The 22,459-nt window shown below is 45.0% G+C and overlaps 1 protein-coding gene across 1 annotated transcript in view; it reads right to left on the bottom strand.

Annotated features, from left to right (window-relative positions):
- TECTA (tectorin alpha) overlaps positions 1–22,459 on the bottom strand; it is a 101,758-nt gene extending 79,299 nt beyond the window's left edge. The window contains exons 1-6 of the mRNA XM_054587588.1: positions 22,396–22,459; positions 19,147–19,280; positions 16,340–16,627; positions 12,638–12,775; positions 12,146–12,311; positions 8,236–8,648 (exon numbers count right to left, since the gene is read on the bottom strand). Of these exons, the coding sequence (XP_054443563.1) occupies positions 8,236–8,648; positions 12,146–12,311; positions 12,638–12,775; positions 16,340–16,627; positions 19,147–19,280; positions 22,396–22,459 (1,203 nt within the window). The remainder of the gene's footprint in view (positions 1–8,235; positions 8,649–12,145; positions 12,312–12,637; positions 12,776–16,339; positions 16,628–19,146; positions 19,281–22,395) is intronic.

Genomic DNA, 22,459 nt, shown 5'->3' with positions numbered 1-22,459 from the left:
TGTATATGCTGTCTACAGGAAACTCACCACAGAGCAAGAGATACACACAAGCTAAAAGCTGAGGGATGGAAAAAGACATTTGATGCAAATGGAAATTTTAAAAAAGCAAGGATAACAATACTTATATCAGACAAAGTAGACTTTCAAACAAATGCTTTAATAGAGACAAAATGACACTGCATATTAATAAAGGGAGCATTCCAATAAGAGAATATGTCTTTTGTAAACCCTTATGCACCCAACACAGGAGCATTTATTATATAAAGCAAATCTAAATGGTCATGAAGAGAGAGACTGACAGCGATGCAGTGGCAGCAGGAGATGTTAACACCCCATTGACGTCAGTGGGTAGGTCACCCAGACAAAAAACCAACTTGGGAAGAGTGGCTTCAAATGACAAACTAGATCAATAGATTTAATTGATATCTTCAAATCCCTTTGCCCTAAAGCAGCTGAATATGCATTATTTTCAAGTACAAAAGAAATATTTCCCAGAATAGAGTGCACATTAGGACACAAATTTAAGAAGGTTGAAATTGTATCAAGTATCTTCTCTGACCATAATGGTATAAAACTAAGGATCAGTTGCAAAACAAAAAAACCCTGAAAAACACAAACACATGGATGCTAAATAACATGCTACTAAACAATGAATGTGTTAAAAATGAGGTCAAGGAAGAAACCAAAATATACTTTGAAAAAAAGTGAAAATGAGAACACAACAACCCAATATCTATGGAACACAGGGAAAGTAGTCGTAAGAAGGAAATTCATGGCAATACAGGCCTATCTCAAGCAGCAAGAAAAAGTTCAAATAAACATCTAACTTTACACTTAAAGGGATATAAAAAAGAACAAAGCCCAAAATGAGTGGAAGAAAGGAAATAATAAAGATTAGAACAGAAATGAACAAAATAGAATCTAAAAAAATTAAAAAATCAATGAAACCAAGAGCTGGTTCCTTGAAAAGATAAACAAGATTGAGAAACTTATAAGCAGACTCATCAAGAGAACAGGAGAAAGGATCCAAATTAATAAAATCACAAATGAAAAAAGGAAGTAATTACTGACACTACACTAAAAGAATTTTAAGAAAATATTACAAACAACAACATGCCAACAAACTGAACAACCTGAATGAAATAGACAAATTACTACAAACACACAATCTTCTAAAACTGAATCAAAAAGAATCAGAAAATCTGAATAGAAAGAATGCAACAAATGAAATTAAATAAATAATTAATCAAAAAACTCTCAACAAACAAAAGTTCTGGACTAGATGGATTTACAGGTAAATTTTTTCAAACATTCAAAGAACAGACACCTATTCTTCTCAAATTATTCCAAAAAAAGTGAAAGAAGGTAGGCTCCCAAGCTCATTTTGCAAGGTTAGCATTATCCTAATTCCAAAACCAGATAACAATACAAAGAAAAAAATTATAGGCCAATATCCTTGATGAACATAGATTCCAAAATCCTCAACAAAATATTAGCAAACCAGATCCAGCAATACATTCAAAAGATTATACAACATGACCAAGTGGAATTTATTTTGGGGAGGTGCAATGTTGGTCCAATATCCACAAATCAATTAATGTGATACACGACATAAACAAAATGAAAATAAGAATCATATGATCACATCAATAGATTCAGAAAAAGTATTTGATAAACCCAGCATTTCATTTAATATAAAAACTCTCAGCAAAGTGGGAATAGAGAGAACATACCTCGACACCAAAGGCCATATATAACAAACCATAACCAACAACATACTCAACAGAGAAAAACTCATATCTTGAACAAAACAAGGGTGTCTGGTTTCACCACTCTTATTCAACATAGTATTGGAAGTCCTAGCCACAACAACCAGACAAGAGGAAGAAATAAAAGGCATCTAAATCAGAAAGAAAGAAGTAAAACTGTCATTATTTGCAGACGACCTGATGCCGTATATAGAGAACCCTAAAAGTCCACCAAAAAGCTATGAGAACTGGTCAATGAATTCAGTAAAGTAGCAAGATACAAATAAATATCCTAGAAATCAGTTTCATTTTTATACACCAATAATGATCAGAAAAGGAAGCTAAGAAAACAATCCCATTTTAAAATTGCATCAAAAAAATGAAATACTTAAGAATTGCCCTTGCTGGTGTGCCCTTGTTGGTTGGAGCATCATCCTGTAACCAAAAGGTTGCAGGCTCCATACCTGGTCAGGGCACATACGTAGGTTGCAGTTTTGACCCCCAGTCCAGGCACCCTGGTTGGGGCAGGTACAGGAGGCAACCAATCGATGCTTCTCTCTTGCATTGATGTTTCTCTCTCTGCTTTCCTCTCTCAAAGTAATGGGAAAAAAAATGTCCTTGAGTGAGGGTAAAAGAAAGAAAATACCTAGAAACTACAAATACCTAGAAACAGAAGGAAAAAACCAAAGAAGATACAAATAAGTATATACCATGTTCATGGATAGGAAGAATTAACATTATTAAATTGTCATACTACCCACAGTAATCTATAAATTCAATGCAATTACTATCAAAATACCAACAGCATATTCCCTAGAACCAGAACAAATATTCCAAAAACTTATTTGGAAACACAATATACCCCAAATAGCCACAATAATTCTGGGAAATAAGAACAAAGTAGGAGAAAACCTGATATCGAATGACACTACAAGAACATAGTAATCACAACAGCTTGGTTCTGGCATAAAAATAGATGTATAGCTCAATGAAACAAAATAGAGAGCTTAGAAATAAACCTATGTATTCATGTTAAATTAATATTTGACAAAAGAGGCAAGAATATACAATGGGGTAAAGACAGTCTATTCAATAAGTGGTGCTGGAGAAACGGACATATTTGTGCAAAAAAATAAAACCAGACCACCTTACACCATACACAAGTATAAACTCAAAGTGTATTAAATACTTAAATGTAAGACTCAAAACCATAAAAATCCAAGAAGAAAATATGAGCAGTAAAATCTCAGACATTTCTCATAGCAATATTTTTTCTGATATGTCTCCTCAAGTGAGGGAAACAAACAAAAAAAATAAACAAATGGAGCTACATCAAACTAAAAATCTTTTGCTCAGCAAAGGAAACCATCAACAAAACGAAAAGACAACCCACGGAATGGGAGAACATATTCATCAATGACACATGTGATAAGGGGTAAATATCCAAAATTTATAAAGAACGTGTGAACTTTAACACCAAAAACAAACAATACAATTAAAAAATTGGCAGAGGACCTGAATAGACACTACTTCAAAGAGTATATACCGATGGCCAGTAGATATATGCAAAGATGTTCACTGTCACTAATCATCAGAGAAATGCAAATTAATATCACAACAAGATATCATCTCATCTGTCAGAATGGCTATCATCAATAAATCAACAAATCAACAAAAATTGGTGAGAAAGTACAGAAAAGGGAACCCTTGTGCTTTGTAGGTATGAAGGCAGATTGGTGCAGCCACAGTGGAAAAAAAGTAGTTTCCCCCAAAAAATTAAAAATGAAGAAATGTTAAAGGGTCTGCTTTAGGAGAAGAATAAATATATAAAGAGAGGAACATAGGTATAAAGAAAATAATGGCAATAAATAAGTACTTGTCTATAATAACCTTAAATGTAAACAGATTAGTATTCCAATCAAAAGACATAGGGTAGCTGTATGGATAAGAAAACATGACATATACATACTTTCAACAAGAGACCCACCTCAGAACGAAAGATTCAAACAGGCTGAGTGTAAAGGCATGGGAGAAAACACTCCACACAAATGGAAAGAAAAAAAAAACTGGAGTAACAATGCTTGATTTTGACACAACAGACTTCAAAACAAAGGCTATAACAAGAGACAAGAGGTTCACTACGTAATACTGAAGGTATCAATCCATCAATAGCATGTAACCCTGGTAAACATTTATGCACCAAATATAGGAGCAACTAAACATATATTTAAAAAACAAAAACAAAAAAACCCCTCTTGGTGGACTTTAAGGAAGAGATTGACAGCAAACAGTCATGGAGAGGGACTTCAGCACCCACTGTCATCAGGGGGTAGATCTTCCACACAAAAAATCAATAAGGAAACAGCACCTTTAAATGACACACTGTATCAGCTGGATTGAACTGATATTTATAGAACCTTTCCACCCAAAGCAGCAGAATATACATTTTTTTCAAGTACATGTGGAATATTCTCAAAGATAGACCATATGTTAGGACACAAAATAAATCTTAACAAATTCAAGAAGATTTAAATCATATCAAGCATTTTCTCAAATCACAATGGCATGAACCTAGAAACCAACTTCAGTAAAAACACTCAACAACATTCAAATATATGGAGGCTAAATAGCATGTTATTAAATAATGAATGGGTTATCAGTGAAATCAAAGAAGTAATAAAAAACTACCTGGAAAAAATGAAAATGAACATACAACAACCCAAATATTTATGGGACACAGCAAAAGCAGCCTTGAGAGGCAGGTTCATGGCGTTACAGGCTTACTTTAGAAAGCAAGACAAATCTCAAATAAACAATCTAACCCTACATCTAAAAGAACTACAAAAACAACAACAAACAAAATTCAGAATAAGTAGAAGGAAGAAAATAATAAAGATCAGAGTGGAAATAAATGGCATAGAGACTAAAAAACTATACAAAAGATCAATGAAACCAAGAGCTGGTTCTTAGAAAAGATAAACAAGATTGACAAACCTTTAATAAGACTCATGAAGAACAAAAAAGATGGACCTGGAGAGCATTATACTAAATGAAATAAAGCAGTCAGAAAAAGACAAATGCCACATGATTTCACTTACATGTGAAACCTCATAAACAAAATAAACCAACAAAAAAATAAAAACAGACTCATGGATACAGAGAACAGACTGACGGCTGTTGAGAGGAGGGGTGTTGGGGGCACCGCATGGAAAAGGTGAAGGGGTTAAGAGAAAAAACCCTCGTAGCCGCAGACAACAGTAGGATGAGGACCCGAGGGGAGGGGTGGGTGGTGGGAGGCAGAGAAGGAAGGGCCCGGGGATCAATCGCGGTGGAAGGAGACTTGACTTGGTGTGGAGAACACACAGTGCAATGCTCAGATGATGTGTTATAGGACTGTACTCTAAAAACCTATATAATTTTATTAATCAATATCACCCCAATAAATTCAATTTAAAAAAAAGAAGGAACCATCCAACAACAGGGAGCTAGAAGTAGAAAGAACTACCTAGGAGTTGAAGGTGAACTAGCCAGAATTCTGGGTGATAACTACATACTGTCCTGCACTGAGATGTAAACAGTTCAAGCTCCTCCAATGTTGGTATAATTGTTAATTCCAAATACAGCTGACCCTTGAACAGCACGGGTTTGATCTGTGTGGATCCACCTATATTTAAATTTTTTTTCAGTAAGTGCTGTAGGTTTACCATTCCTTCCTTATAATTTCCTTAATCTTTTCTCTAGCTTGCTTTAGTGTAAAAATACAGTATATAATACATATGACATATAAAATGTGTGTGAATGTTATTGGTAAGCCTTCCAGTCAACAGCAGGCTATTGGTAGTTACATTTTGGGGAATCAAGAGTTACACGCGGATTTTTGATTGTGCAGGGGTCGGCACCCCTAATCCCACACTGCTCGAGGGCCAGCTGCACATTCATCACTGAGTGCCTTTCTCTTACTGAGCTCGTGCCTTGTGCCTTGGAGCGGCACCCAGGGGAGACTGTCTCTGGATATTGGAACAGTCCCCCTCGTTTCCCTGCGCTGGGCCTTGTGCCACTCCCCCGACCTTACCCCGAGGCCAACCATAGGCACTGGGCTTGCCAATGTATAGCTTTTTCCCCAATAGTATAGCAACTATTTGTGGCTCCTCCTTTCACGCTCACACACGTCTCTGTCTAAGTCACGAATCACAGGGTCCTTGTGTTTGCCGCGCGCAGTGCTCAGGGCCGGAGCTCCCAAAGAGCACTTACCCCAACGCATGAATCTTATTTCATTCCCCAGGCTCAGCCCTCCGCTCTTGCTTAACTGTGGTCGATGCATCTCACCCCTGCGCTCCCCTTCTCTCTGTGTGCCAGCCAACGCCCTCGCCCGCAGGGGGAGGACTAGGGCTCAGGGCGGAGGTGGCAGGGCCAGCCGGACGGCTCCCGCACTATGCCCTCGGCTGGCCCTGCTCCCTCTCTACCAGGAGCAGAGGGAGCCGAGGCCAAACTACAGCCCCAGAGTCCTGCCTCCGTGATGCTGTCACCCATTTCTCGAATGGAGAACATAAACCTCTCAGCTGGCAATGGGGAGCGGGACGGAGAAGCTCTGACGCGAATCTGCTCCCCCATCGCTGCCCGCCGGCTGCCGCACTTTTCGCGGGAGCAGACCATCCCCCAGGGTTATGGGAGGGAGGGAGGAGAGCTGGCAGGTATTGGCTCCAAGGTGATGTTTATTATACATGGATTTTAGCTGGCTTGTTTTGTTTATTTTGTTACTTGATAACAGCTCAAAGGGGGCAATATCCATGCAGAACCCACTTCCTCTGCCCAGCGTGTGGAGTGTGGAGACGGGAAACTTCTAGTTTGCAAGGACCTTCCAGGCCAGTGCAGGCCTGGTCCAGCACTTCTGAAGAAGTGAGTTGCCTCGCAGGCGTATCAGACTCTTGCTTCCCATCCCTCGCCCTGTCCCCACTTCACCCTGGGTGGGAGCTCTGCCATCCTCCACCCACCCCCTCCCAAGAAGAGCAGGTTTATTCAGAGAAACTTGGAAGCCATTTGGCAAAAGGAAAAGGAAACCATTGTTAGCTTGCAGCTGGGGTCACAGAACCTTTTCTTTCTGATACATTTATATTCACATCCACTTCTCCCTGTTGCTATAGAAAATTGAGGAATTGATGCCCTAAACTTGGAAGATGGAAAAGAGCTACACAAAATTAGCAGAACTGCAAGGCCTAAAAGGAATTTCAGTGCCCCTTTCCTTCAAAAAATAAAGGTCTGACTGTGAGTGAAAATGAATTTTCATCAAAATGGAAAGTAGAAATAAAGCACGAAGCTTTCATTTTCAACTGCAGATATTATACACATCGCCCCACAATACAGGAAGTAAGGGAAAGCTGAAAATCTTCCTAGCTTGAAAATATTAGCATCTATCTACAAAGATAACGCCTGACAGCACAATATAAATTTAAAGAGGAAAGTCTCCAGACTTCTGTCCCTAAACTCTTACCTTCAATTTGAAATATAGAACTGTCCCTAAGGAGAACAACCAAACAGCAACTGCAGTGATAGCTCACTTTTCTAACTATGACACAGGCTAGCTCCAAAAGCCTAGGAAGGGCAGGACCAGAAAAAGTGGGATTAGCTTCTTGATCCTGCCTTTTGTTGAACATGCTGTATCAATTAAAACTTCAACACATTAAAAAAGAACTCCCTGCATCGGATTCAGTTCTGCTCTGTAATCTCTGTGATGACCTCCATCGCATTGCACGGCTTGCAGCAAACAGCCCTTTGGGGTCTTGGTAATTAGTGCTTGAATAAATACATGGTTGCAATAGGTCTTCATTATGAAAACTGGAGCCTCCACATAGTAACTAGTGGTTTTTCGCTCTCTCTCTCTTGCCAATGCTCCTGCTTGAAATCCAGGAGGACAGTGACAGGGATTATTTGCATGTGCTGAACAAACAGGCAGAGAGCCACGCCCTCCTCTCTTGTTGCAGACAGGAGTGAGGGATCTGTGAAAGGGAAGTTTGGGCAGAGCTTTCAGGGGATCTTCCTACCCAGGCTTCTGCACAGCATCACCAAGCTCTCTGCAGGGGCCTGCACAGGCAGTGCCTCAGAAGACACCGGTCAACCGGGAGGCTTCCCTGAGAGCAAGGCAGCAGCTCTTGGGCAGACCCGGTCAGGAGCTGCGAATCGTTCGTCAAAGCCTGTCCTGAGAAACGGCATTTACCTCTCTTCCCAGTTACTGCTGAGCTTGAACTTGGGTGTGTCTGTGTGTGCACGTGTACCAGTGTTTCTGAGGGAACTAGGAAGTAAATGTGCTTTAAGATAAACAGCAGATAGCTATGTTAAAGAGGGAGCTTAGGTTAGCTCTTATAATTAAATAAAATTTAGCTTAGTAGAGAATTTCACAGGGTGTTTGTAGGGTAGGAAGAGCCATGTGTCTCTTTGGTACAAAGAGCAAATATCTTCTCCGTCTCCCTGTGAAGAACAGAGGGTGTCTCACCTTGACTTTTCCGTAGCTTCCTTTGGGAATGAGAATCTTGTAGCCATTCACCTCCACAGAGAGCTCCTTCACCCAGGAGACAGCTGAGCCCCCCCGGTGTTCATTCTTGGCCTCCACACTGAAGAAGGGGAGGCTGGAAGTCTGCAAACACTGCCGGGCCAACAAGTAGGCACAAGAGCCTTGGAAGTGGAAGAGGAAGCCATCGAAAGTGTGATAGTGTGGCTCCCCGAACACTACACACGTGCTGGTCTCCACAGGGGTGCAGTAGAAGAACTTCCCTTTGGGGTCACATATTTCGTAGGGGCTACAAGAGGCCTCCTGGCAATAGATCTCATTGTTGAAATCCAGACAGCGGCACTTGATGGTACAGTTCAGGTCTTCCCAAAACACCTCCCCTCGCCGAAGGAACTGTCCTGGGGAACAATGACATTAGAGCCAACATTTACTGAGCACTTACCTCTATGCCAGGCATTGGGCTAAACATTTGACCTGCACGGCACTATTTAATTCACAAAGCATTATTGCCCTCACTTGGCAAGTGAGGAACTGAGGCTTAGGAGAATTTGAATAATTCATCCAAGATCACTCAGCAGCTCAGTGGTGAAGTCAGGGTTCCAAGCGGGTCTGTCTGAATCCAGCTTAAGCTCTTGGCACAATCTTTTCCATGCTGGTGAGCACACTCTCATTCAAGGAAAGGCACATTGTCTTAATCCATGGGAAAGGCTATGACACACAGGAGTAATAGCCTTCCTTTCAGCAATAAGAGGAAGGGTGTTCCCGTAGAAGGCTTGGCCTACTCAGGGAACTCAGCAACACTGTTCACTCATTCATCCATCTACTCATTCAACAAACATTTGTTGGGGGACCAGTGTATGGTAGAAAAGGTCAATAGTGTGAACCAGGAATCAGACGTACAGATTTAAATCCCAGTCTTCCTGGGAAGACTCCAGGAAGGGCTTGGCACCTTCCAGGTGTCACAAACCCTGAAGACACTGCTTAGGCAAAACTTACATCTGTACAACTTGTCTTTCCTCTCGCTCTAGGGCCTGGCAAAGCCCTGTACTTTTCTCCCTGTATCTGCTGCACAGAAATTCTTGGCAGAAGGAGCACGAGGTGGAGACAGGGACATGGTTTTAAGTGATGTGCTCATTTTTAAAGTATTCAACTACTATTTATTTGGTAGACAAGCAGTCTTTAATGACATTTCCCTAAATAAATGATCCTCCCCATCCAAATTTTTGAAATCTGCCCGTTGTTAATATTGACCCTCCGTGGCACTAGGAGCCCCTCAGGGTCACGGCCCCTGGCTGGGGGTCGGCGTCGAGGGACTGGGCAACGGTCACAGCTCTGCAGCCGACTGCTGGGACTACTGACTCGGTTTCCAGTGGTCTCGGTTCTCAAGCCCGTAAATGAGGACAGCGCTCCTTTCTCAGCCCTGCCTCAGGGGGGCACCGTGGTGCTCTACAAAGCTGGCGCCCACCAACAGAGGCAGGGGCCTTCGTAAAGTGAGAATCTCTGAAAAGGAAAGTGTCAAACACACAACATTAAGATATGTAAATAATGTCATAGACCAGGAGTAGCTATAGTTTGAAACTGTAGTTTGCAAAGATTCTCATGTTTTTATCCAACTGACTACTCAGTGAATAGTGCAAAGCTGCAAGGTGAACCCCAGCAGAAAGCATGGGTGCCCCACATATCCTTTCTCTCTCTGTCCAGCAGGAATAATTGTATGTCAGTAGGCAGCTGGGTTTCATACTTGGTGAGCGCAAGGCCCCAAAATGGGGTAATAGATTTATTCACGTCCCCACTAGGGCGTAAGCATCAACACTGAGAAAGGCCCCTTGACCTCGGCCCTGGTCCCAACCGCGTATGTGAAACGGCCTCTCCTCAGTGTAATTTCCAGTCTCTGCTCTTCCGGGCTCCAATAAATGAGAGGCAAATGCCTCTGAATAGACGAGGTTTGGACCAAAGGTGGACCCTCTCAGATAATTTTCTTTGCAAAAGGATGACATAATAAACCAGCTCCATATGCACTGCCCCTGCTATCACCCAGGCCAAGCCCCAGTCTCATTAGATTGACGCATGTCCCGGGGCACATAAAAATGCACAGTAGTCTGTACAAGGATATTGAATTGGTCCTGTGTGTGCAACCCACACCCATAACTCAGGAGGAAAAGAATGAAGTCAAAGCAGGGACTCTGTACACAGATGGCATCTAATCAACACAGGGCTCTGCGAACCAATGTTTCCGTAAGCACGGCGTCTGATGCCCGCCCAGGACCCAGCTGAGAGGCTGTCTCTGGCCACGTGGGCTGCACAGCCACAGCCAGTCAGCACGGCGACACTTGGACAACGGGGAGGGGAGGTGCTGGGCGGATCTCCAGGCCAGGCCGTGAAGGGGAGGGAGAAAGTGGGGTGTTGGTTTGGTACTTTTCAAAGACCTGCGTGAAGCTGTAGTCACACTGTGTAAGGGAGGAGGGCTCAATCTGAAATCCTGGTGAGCGTGGAAGATAGACGCTCCTCTGTCTGGTTTAACACGTCTCGCTCCAAGCCATCTGCTATTCTGAACGGGGAGGGCTGCAGTCTCCAGGGCCAAGATGTTCAGGCAGACCCCTTCACAATGACCTTCCCTTACTGCAAAGGCAGAGGTGCCACGAGCTTGACCACAATGCAGGGGCTGGGGGCCCAGAGTGTGGGGCCTCGGGACCAGTATAACATGGCTTTTCTGCATTCTACACAACTTGAAGCTGAGCCAAAAGAGAAGCCTGAGACCCCTGGGGCGGCTGCGACTTGCAGGTCACCAAGCCGGACTTTCTATTTAAGGAGGGCAAGGAACTTTCTGGAATCTTCATCTCAATCCAAAACTTTTTCACAGATCTGAAAGCATTTCCCCCTGAGCTGTCCTCTGCCCCGCCACAGCGCCCTGCGCTGATGTCTGCCACAATGTGCACTAAACCTTCCCCTTCCCCCCACCTTCTGGGGCACTCTTCTCTGTCACTGCGGCGCTAGCGGGGCGAGGGTGCCTTCTTCTTCAAACCGAACAGCATGGCTAGCACCTCATGGGGTCAAGCTGTCCTCGGAAACGTGCGATGGCTGGATGGCTACGTGGATGGGTGGGTGGGTGCTTTACTAATTCTAGCCTCCACTCCTAGGAGCAGAAATATTAACAGAAATCCTGTTTTCAGAATACTTTTATACATATAAGAACCATGAATCTATAAACCTGGCTGTTCCTGTGAAACCTCTGGGCTGCTTTGCACATCCAAGAGGTTCGATTGGTCAGAAAGGACCCCAAACTTTGGATGCCGCTGAGGTCCAACTGCGTCTTGCACACACAGCCCTGAGGCCGTCTCTAATCCCCCCCAGACTTCTGCAGGCTTTGCTGCTGCTGGGAGGGCTTCAGGCAGAGCTACCCTAAAGACTGACACTTTATTTTCTTTCTTTCTGTTTGTATGGTCTAATACCGACTTACTCTGATAGACCAAGTGACACTCCAAGTTCGCCCGCTCCTCTACCTACAAAGTGTAGATGGCAGAGCAGGAGTGAAGATGAGAAGAAAAAATCAAAGGAGGGCAATGGCAACAACATTGATGATGCTAAGCAGAAGGGCCCCCTTCTCTCCCTTGGGCTGAGAAGTCATCCAAGACCCTCGTGTCCTTTTTAGTTGCTGCACACGGGGAACTGTGTTCATGCCCCAGGCAAGGACTTCGTAAGTCGCAGTGTGGCGAATGCAGGATTTTAGTTCTTGGCCTGATAAATGTGCGTACTAAAACTGTCTTGACTTCCACAGCGCAGCAGAGAGACGTCAGAAGCATACGGCCTCAGAATGTGTCCACTCTGGGGGCTTAAAAGCCTGCCTGCGGATCCCAACTGAACAACTCTGCTTCGCTATTGAGGAGAGGAACTTTACCTCTGGATGTGCAGCCATTGGCTGGGTCAATTTCTTTCCCGTCCACTTTAAACGCCCAGCGCCCTGGAACATTGACGTTTGTGGTTTCCTGGATATTCACAATATCTGGGGTTCTTGACCCTGGGAGGCTGAAGAAATTGGTGAGGTTTCCACCATTAAATCCTGCCTGGAGCACAAAAGGAAGACAGGACTTTTGAGCACGAACACAACCCCCATTGGTTAACTTGCCCAAATACCTCATTTTCACAATATAGCACCCCTGAAAGCAAGAGACCCTGAAGCTCTGGGCCCCGCTTTCAGGTGAGGAAGGCCTGCCTGGTTCGCGCCACACCCAGGTCACGGTATCCCAGACGGACAGGACGAGCCTCCCAGTCTACCTGGTTAAAGGCTGTGGGTGGGACACCCTCTCGTAGACTGGGAGGCCGAAGCAGAGAGGGCCCTGCTTCCGACCGCGCGCCTGCGTGCAGAAGGGTAAGACCGAGAGGCACCCACCTGCGCCATCACTCCCCCGAGGCCCGTCAGGGGATCGCCGCCGCTGGCCGTCCCGGTGGTCCAGTTGATTTCATAATAATTGAAGAGTGTGAATGTATAGGAGCCATCAGACACCAGGACGGTCTGGAAGGTGTTCACCTGCAGGATGGGAAGGGCTGGGCTCAGACTTGCACTCCCGGGAGCCCCTCTCCCCCCTCAGCTCCTGCTACTCTGCACCTGCCTCCCCCGCCACCAATGCCTTGCCTGCAAGCTGCTGGCGCCCAGCCCGCACACTCGGCCTCCCCCCGGAATGCGCTCTCTCCTCCAGTGGGAGAAGCACGGTGTGTGCGACGGTGCACCTAAGAGGAGAATGGCCTGAGGGTCACCCGGGGCTGACCCCGTAGCGCCCCTCCCACCTTTCCGACTTGCCCCAGACAACCTTCAGAGGTCGGCTCAGCTTGCGATGTGCGCAAGCACCTATAGGTGGCGGCATTGTAATAAAGTACGGGAAATCGTCAGGCGGGGACCGGGCTGCGAGCGCCTGTCCCCACAGCAGGCTGGGTGGCGAGCGGGAGGCGGAGGGACGGCTGCCGCGCGGGTCCGGGATGTGTCTCTCACTTCCCAGAAAACACTGATAATCTGACTGCGATGTCTCCCCTTTTTAAAATGGCAGTCGGAAAGTGAATTTTGTAGAGCACTTTATGGGGAAAAATTGCTCCTCTAATTGCATCACCTCATATCTGCAAAATTCTCAACACTCATCTGTACCTTAGACCAACACAGGGATGGACAATTTGGGGGGCCAACCCCATGAAGCTTGAAACAGTGAAAGCCGAGGGGAATAAATCGCTGTCTCTCACAGTGACCCAGCCACAGAAAGCGGGGGTCGAGCCAGAGCCCCAGCGCGGCTCTTAGTCTCTGAGCACGCTGTCCTTACTACTGCCTCCGCGTTCATCCTTTTAGGACAGAGATGTTACACAAATTCAAACAAGCCTTGCAAACCATCCTGGAAACGAGCTGTAGCAAACACTGTCCTTACTATCCTCCTTTGCCGGTCCCTACCCCTGGACACATGTATCCGGGAAATTAACATAAAAATAGAGTTAAAAGGAGAGGCTGCATTGACCTTTTCCACTCAAACCTTGCATTTCCCCAGCTGCCGGATGCTGTCCTGGTTAACATTCTGTCAGACGCAGAGAAAGACCCAAATCCTTATCCTGTGTAATCAAACTTGGGTAGAGGATCTTGGAAGCCCCAAATCGCCCATGCTAGGGTTCCCAGGGAGGGAGACAAGGTGCAAAGAGAGAAAAGCCCTTTTTGTAAATGGGAACTTCTTCCTTGGGCTCCGTGGTTGCCACAGCTGATGGTGTTTGTGATAGAGTCCCCGGGTGTGTGCCTCCGTGCTGTGGCTCTGCTCAACCGAAAAGGAAAGTGGGACAAAGATGAATGAGCAGTCGGCTCAAGACTGTTGTAAGGTCACTTCAGGGTCAGGGTCAAGAGACAGTCACAAAGTCAAGGTCAAATGAGGACTAAAGCTAAATCTTCCTTTAGACCAGGACTCTCCTTCAGAAGGTGAATACTCCCCCCTGAAATGAAGTTGGAAATATCTTTGGTTCAAGCAGGTCTTGAGAGCAACCATTTCTGACCCCAGAAGTTGCCTCAAAACCAGCCCGTTGCCCTCACGCACGCCAGAGGCTCCCTGACCCTCGTGCACAGCCTCACTCCCTCTCTCACACACGATCTCTCTTTGACTCTTTGACATTAGTTTTAAGACTCATCCAAGATCTATTTTTGTGAAACTATGTTTTCAAATTCTTAGAGAACCCTCTTATACTCCAGAGGACTTCTAACATAGCTGGAGGAAAAATGTCAGGATTCAGAGTTAGGAGACCTGTTTGAAACCTGCTTTGCCTTCCCTGAGGTTCAGCTCTCTTTTCTTGACTCTTGGGCAAGTTATTTAACCTCTCTGGGCCTGTTTCTTCACATTAAGTGGAGAGAGTGGTTATTGTGGAACATTGCTGTGAGGGTTAAATGATATGCAAACATAGCCTATCATAGAGCTGGGCTCATAGTGAGCCTTTAATAAATATTAGTTTTCCTTCCCTGAAGTAAGTCTGTCCCCTTCCCCTGCCCCTTCTATTGGGCATCCATGAGACCTTTGCTCCTTAAAGACCCCTCGCATCCAGTGTTCAGTTGGCCTGATGATACATGGATTCCTATAGAGGAAGGGGAACCTGGGATACTGGAGAGATGGAAGAGGGGTCAACGGCACGATAGGACGGATAGACACCCCTGCAGTTGTGAGGACTGTGCTACGCTGTTCTCCAAGGAGCTCTGAGCATCCAGGTGTTACCTCATTCATCCCTGGGGAAAGAGTTCTCACCTAGGCCAGAAATTTACTTCAAAGTACAAACCAGAAAGTGTCTAAATTATCTTGCCATTTTTATTGTCAATGGGAGTTTTTTTTAAAATTTGGTGGTCAGCTTTTGATGGGCATTTCTTCTTTTTTCCTCCATGGACCCTAAAATGTATCAATTGCTGTCATCTTACATTCTAATGCTGTTAAGTATGAAGCTTACAGGACAAAAAAGTCACCCGGGGAGTTGTAAGCAACCTATCACATGACAGAGAAGATGGATGCTTCTTGAGAAGTTACTTGTAGCCAGTGCATCCCCTGCTTAAACTGTGTCTCTGCTCTCCGGGACCTCCCAGCGATCAGGTGCACCCTATCGCTCTGGCCAGGAGGTGCTGAACGCAGGTGCTCTCTGTGTGGCAGCTGGGGAGCTCCAGCCCAGCACTCCCCACCTCGGTCTCTACTCCAGAGTTTCTGTTCCACCCCAAGCAGCCAACACATTGCCAAGGAAATTGGGAAACAGATGGGATTGGAAATAACCCTAGGAAAGCAGAGGGCAAGCTCTTGAGTGTCTTTGCTTATTGGAAATTATACAGATGAAGACGCATCTGCTACTTCAAAAATCTCCACTGCCAAAGTCACCCGAACAAGCCGCAGGCTTTTGTGAAAAGTATGTTCTGTTCCTTTATGTGGAAAGTTGATTGTGTCTGCTATATAATGCCAGTGATAATCTTTCTTATTTGACTTTTATTTGACTGCTCATTTGGGATTTCGGAGCAGATGTTAAAACTTTATTCATGAAACGTTTTAACTGCCCTTTCCAATTAGCATCAAATAGGAATGCCAGCCCTGGTCACAATAAAAAAGGTTGTAACATAATGAAATGAGTCAGGTCATCGGTGCCCAAAGCCAGCACCCTATTTTCCTTGTCCTACCAGGTTTTGTGAAAAAAGGCAAAAACAGGAAATGAGCTGATGAAGAGAGGCATTTGTGCCTCTGGCAAGATAAACGGACCTTGGGTCCCTGAGGGGTCCCTAACCACGTGGCCTGGATCAGGCCCCAGGGCCTGGACCCCTCTCCTGCAAAACAGAGGTGCTACCTACGGAGAGAAAATTGCAGCAGGGTTCTGTTTTCCCATTTGCAATGATCAGTGACAGGGGTTGCTCATCTTCGGAAATACTACGGCTGACTGCACTGCTTAAGTATCACATCTCACCTGTTTCCTGAAAAATGGGTGGCAAGACTCATTAGTTTAACTCAAGGAAATGGATGATCCTCAGCTCTAACAATTAGACTCCTTTGCAATAGCAAAGACAGATGATAATTAAATGTTAGGATATAAAATGGAAACAGAAAATTTGAATTATTACAGGTGTGGTGCTGCTCCCTCCATAAAACGTGACTTCCTCCCATGTCACAATGAAAACCCAGGTAGCAGAGAAGGTTGCCATGTCTTTGAAGTACTTCCTGATGTCCTTGGTGGCTCTTTTCAAGATGACAGGGTCCATGGTCTCTCTGTAATAGATCTCGCCTCGAATCCCATTGTGCACATCTGCCCAGAAGGGAGCGATGAAGGCCCTGCCGTCTGTCAGGGGGAAGGACTCGGGCGTGAACTGGCTCACCAGCACGTTGAAGGACACGACCCCATTGTTGTTGACCTGCAGGAACAGGAGAGGTTGGGCGCGGTGCGTGTGAGGCCGCGGCCACTTCAGAGTCTGAAACCAAGACAGGCATTTGCCTAGACCTGTGAATAAAAACAACTCGCACTGAATGAGGACTCCCAGACAGTGCTCAGCCAGGAGGTTTGTTTACTTCCAAACTCTTTGGTTTTCTTTACTTTCAATTTTTAGTCCATTGCACTTCTTAAAATCAGTCTCAGTTTCGCGTTTTTTATTGTAACTCTGTTTACATTTACCTAATGCTACTTAGCTGTGTGTGTCTACATGTGTGTATGTGAATGTGAGACTGTGCACAAGTGCATCAGTTTGTGAGTTTTTGTGTGAGTGCGTGTGTGTGAGTGTGTGAGAGTGTGCACAAGTGTGTGAGCTCGTGAGTTTTTGTGTGACTGAGAGTGAGTGTGTGTGTGTCTGACCGGGCAATGGGGTTAATAAAGAAGATCCAGAGATAGAAAATAGGCAGGAGAATGAAACAAGGAAGCGAAAAGTTAAATTAAAAAATTGAGGAGCTCTATATATTAGACCTTGATTTCTATTACATGACAAGAGGTGAGTGTCAGAAAATCAAATACTTCATATCAAACTGAGATCTGAGGGTGAAATAGGTCCTGCTCTGGATGAGACATTTAAAGGGCTGCTGCTGACATCCCAACTGCTCTACTGGATCTCTTGGTGATTTTTGCATGGTTTGCAAGTGGCTTAGTAAACTTGTTAAGTTATAAAACCTTACTGCAACAGAAGCCAGCACGTACACGCCATGGACAGAGGACCGGTAGGCAACCTGCCTCTGCCTGAGCCTGCAGCTCTCTGTGTCGGTGGGAATGGCTGGCATCAGCCTGTGGCTTCAACAGCAAAAATACCTGTGGAAATGCTTGCAATTTGTTGATACAGAAAACTTGGAGGTCATTTTTCTATGTATTCTAACTTTTATGTTCATATTGACTATTCATATTATGGATATTGACAAGAACGTGGAACCAGAGGTCAGCTATCAGTACCTGAGCCAAGGGTCTCTCAGCCTGGTTTGGAAGAAAGGGTGCGGAGCCTGGCAAGGAAGCTGGAGACCCAGCTACAAGGATGCTAAGAGTCTATAGTCTGCAAGTAATAGCAAATAACAGTGGCTTGAAAAAGACTGCACTACTCATTCAAAGTGCTAGAAACTCTTGGGACCAATTTGCCCTCAAAGGAATCTGCCCCAAATTAAAGACACTCTTTTTGTAAGGACAGGACCGACTCTCAGACTCCATGTCACATAGCACATGGAAGAGAAAGGAGCTTAACTAAATACACCCGTCCCAGCCATCTGTACGACTAAGGCTTCCCGAATGGAGATCCTCTACGCCTCCCCTCTCCAGAATCAGGTCAACTCATTCTGAAATATACAATCAGCTATTATAGACAAAGAAAGCTCTCCTGAGAGGAGAGCATAAAAACCACCTCAGGGTTCCAGATAAATGTGTCTGCTGCGGAGTCCTGGGTGCAATTAAACCACAGAGACCCGCGGAGGAAGCTGGTGGCGGCTCAGTTGTGTTTCACTTATATTCTGTAGTTAAGATCAGCCATTCTCCAGCGTGGGTGCCCATCAGAATCCCCTGGGGGCTTGATAAAACACGGAGTCCTGGCTTCCCCTCCCGGAGCGTCCGATTCGGCTGGTCCAGGGTGGGGCCTGAACAGTGACATTTCTAAGTGCCCTGGTGACTCTGATGTTGCAGATTCAAGCACTAGTGGTTACATGACAGAACAGGAAACTGTTTTCTAATGGGACTCAGCCCTGAGCTGTAAATCAAATGTTGGGGAAAACAGAGGTCCCAGATTTATTTTTTTTGTCTTTGTGGCAAAACAGGTTCAGGTGCTGTTAAACTTCTTCTCAAAATGCAACGGTCTAACTAGCAGCAAACCCAATGAACCAAAAAAATAACACGAGAACACAGGTTCCCTGGAGAGTATTGACAGCAAATGGCACCTTTCTTCATGCACGTTTGACAGTGGGAGCCTGCAGCGTATCTCAGACCCAGCGAGGGCAGCCAATTCAGCAAACAACTTTTATGTAATAGTTGATTATCCTTCTAGTATGCGCTGACTCTGCTTCAAATTGATAGGAAGCCTAAGAATAACAGATACTTAAACTTTTCACACTCCTAGAGGGGAAAGAAAAATGATACTACCTCTATTGTGGTTCACTGTATCTTTTTATCTTATCTAGTAGCAGAAATAATGTTCATGGTGCTGGGCCTCTGCTTCCTGTCTGTGTTTAATCACCCACAAAAGAAATTTATTGTCCTGTATGCTATGAGCATTAGCTATTAAATATGCTTTGACTTCCTTTATCATAAGATCTAGCAGTTCATGATATTTCAGAGTCTGTCATTTGGGCCACGAATAAATCCTCCTTCACTCCTGGAGCCTTGGAAGAAGGTATATATATTTTTTTTTACTCTTTTCCTTAATGACAAACAAAGGGAAAAGCCGCAGGGTGGCAGCGGGACCGCTCCCCCACTTACATAGACGGTGCGGTAAGGGACGCCGAAGAAGAAGATGGGGATGGCCAGCTTGATCTCAGACGAGCTCCCATCGTCTACTTTAGGGGTTTTGGTGTCATTCTGCCAAAATGGGTACATGAGCTCCCTGGGCTGAACTGTCAAGAGAGACGGTGGTTAGAGAGATGGCAGATCCCTCTTCTACAGGACAAGCCACTTCCTTCCCTCCCCCTGAAGCCAGCCTCTTTTGTAAGTCTTACAAACCGAATGCAAGCCAGCCTCCCTTTTCATTTATCCTAAGCCTAAGGTGCATTTCCTTCTGCCTCTGGGAAGGGAGAATGCGATTGATGCCACTTCTTAGGAGAAGTCAGTTCATGCCTCATTTCTGCTTTTCCACGCACTTTGGCGAGAGACAGGTAAGGCGGGACCCTGTGAAATCACCTGTGCCTGAGCTCCCGGAGCACCAAGCGGAGCCTCTGGGTCTCACAGGGCTCAGTGCGCTTGATCCTGATCTGAAGACAAGGTGCAGACGAGGTGGTTTGTGGCTAGGAAGCTCCTTTCTATCGTAAAAATTGTACTATCATGTCTTTTCCCAAAGGTGTCTCTTCCCTTCCGCTGCATAATTGAAGATACCAGATCCCAGAAGGAAAGAAACTACAGCTGGACAAAACGGGAGGAGAAAGTTTGTAGTACCTGTCCTGTGAGTGACCTTGACAGAGTCCCAGCCCTGTGCGTGACCTCGCCTGGGCCCTAGCCCTGCGAGTGACCTTGACAGAGTCCCAGCCCTGCGCGTGACCTCGCCTGGGCCCCAGCCCTGCAAGAAGGAAGGCTCTTTGCCCAGCTCCTGTTTACTAAGGACAGTGGGGGCCCTGGGCCAGGGGGGTCAGGACCCAGAGGAGTCTCTGGAGAGGAAGCTCAGGGGGCTCCCCCAACCCAGTCAGCGCCCCTCATAGCACGTGACTATGCCAGCGCCCGTGGAAACCTGGCTTGTTTCTCCTCCAAACTCCTGCAGGGGGTGGGTGGCCCAGTTGAGCGACAGAAATTAGACATTTCCCTTGATGATGACTGGTCTCCATGAAATAATCTACGTTTTGGTGTAAATTTTCTTTGCCTCTGTCTTCGCTTCTCTTGCATGAAAATAGAATGTCATCTTTTCTTCCTTTTTTTTTTTTAAATTGTTACTTTTCAGGGGCAGAGGCAAATTCATTGGGGGCTTTTGGCCTCAGTTCTTGAGGTGCTCGTTGCTGCAATCCAGATGCTAACACCCCATTCTGAGGTGGGGGCCCCTCCCTGGGAGAGCCCCTGCTCTGAGCGATAAGGTGACAGGCTGGCCAGCCCCAGCCCAGGACAGAATTCTTTTCATGAGTAGACATGTGAGAGAGAACGCGGAGTGACCAGAAACGCCAGGCCAAGCACAAGCTCTTTCTTTCTGCAGCAAGAAACAAGAGGTAGCGTGCCTGGATGCAGCCCTGACCTGTTTCCAAGGGCTAACATCAAAGGAAAGCAGGGAGAGCCAGCCTGGCCATTAGCTACAAGCATTGCTCCCCGGGCCCGGGAAGTCTCGGGGATGCCAACCGAATCCTCACCTCTAGGAGGTGCTGCGGCTAATTTAACGACAGGAGCACGCAGCTGACTGGCTCCATTTAATGTCGCAATTGCAGGCCAAAGGGGTTCTTGAACATTCGTATTTACTCAGAAGTTACAAATTCAAAATGCCTAGAAGGTAGGAATTTTCAAAAAGTCTCTTTATAATTCCTATTGTAGCATTATACTTATTAAACTTGAAAGGTGATGAACTTCCTCAAATTAATAATAATAAACCAAACCATGTCATGGACTTATCCATCATGAGAAACTATTTAGAAGGGATGCCCAAGTGTGAACGAGGGCTCCTCTACACACTGAATGATAGTCATTGCAATGGGAAAGTTGACTGGCACCCTTGGCCTGTGGGCCAGTCTGCCTGGAGGAGGCCGCAGGCCCCTGTCAGCAAGGGGGCCCCTGGCCGCGCTCCCTGTGCCGACCGCCGGGGAGTGGAGCTTGCAAGGCTTTTCTCTTTGCGAGTGAGCCTGACTAGTGCACGATTTGAAACAGAAAAGAAGGGACAGTTAAAATTTCCTCAATTTTAAGAAGAATACAAATAATAAAGATATCTAATATTGTAAATACTTAACAAATACCTGTTCAATAAAATATAGGTTCTTAATAAAAAGGAGTAGGTTTAGACTACAGTAATTTCTACCTTGGAAGCCATTAGTATTATAAACAATATAAGATTAACAGCATGGCCTATTTCACACCATCAGAGTTATATAAGAGAAAGAATACCCCTGCCCATGCCAGCTTTAGGCTGGGGTTTTATAATAATCATAACTAGCTCCCTGGACTTTGGTTTTCTTTCACCAAAAAGTAACACCTTAGAGCAGGGGTGGGAGATTAGAGCCAGCGGGACTCTTTCATTACTGTGGAGTTTCACACCGTAGTTTGCATGCTACAACTACTTAAATGTACCCAATCCCAGAAAAACATTAGGGGTACGCATGCCTTATAGATCTGTTCTCAGACTTGTAGTCATGTGCCAGGTGAACAAAACAAATAAACAAAACAAAGAAAGATGCTTTAGAACTTTAGCCATAGAGGTTTCAAATCCATGTAGACTTTCCCACCTTTCTTTTCTAAAATCCAAAAGCAGTAGAAAGAAATGTATGTGGCTTCTCACCTATTGTGGGCAATGCTACACAGATAAAAAGAAGGCTTGTTCCCTGAGGGGAACAATTTTTTTTTTTTAATTTCACTTACAGTTTCAGATTTTTGGCCATTGTAAAAGGCCTCTGACACACACGTCACCAACATCAATGCCATTGGAATTTCCTGATTCAGGCAAAAACAAGTGTATTCTTTCAACTCTGTGCCCCAAGTTAAACGCCTTAATGGGAATCAGTCATCAGGCAGGAGCTGCACACATGCCTTCCTTGTATACTTTCAATGGAAATAATTTGCATTTTCTTAAAGACCCAGTCCATTAACACAGGGCAAAACTGGTACATACAAATTGTGTTCGCAGTTTAATAAGAGAAAAAGTAGGAATGTAAATAAACATTATTCGAAGTTAATGTATTTTGCCATTGACAACAAAACTTAATTTACATTTTTTTTGTCGTATCTGTAGACAGACACACCCCTGCCCTGACAATTATGGCTCCAACACGAGTGTCTCTTTATAAATTCAAGAGCATGCTAATCAAGGGTTTTACAAAATTTTGTAGTACTCACCTTGGTGCTGTACAAGTGCGAAGATGAAAGAGACCCAAATTCTAAGTAATGATGAATAATTCAT

This window comes from Pteronotus mesoamericanus, unplaced genomic scaffold (assembly GCF_021234165.1).
Source record: "Pteronotus mesoamericanus isolate MK-2021 breed Mesoamerican mustached bat unplaced genomic scaffold, CSHL_Meso_final contig_123, whole genome shotgun sequence".
Classification (NCBI taxonomy): Eukaryota; Metazoa; Chordata; class Mammalia; order Chiroptera; family Mormoopidae; genus Pteronotus; species Pteronotus mesoamericanus.
The sequence above is the reverse complement of the archived record's forward strand: the minus strand, read 5'-3'. Positions and strand labels throughout refer to the sequence as shown.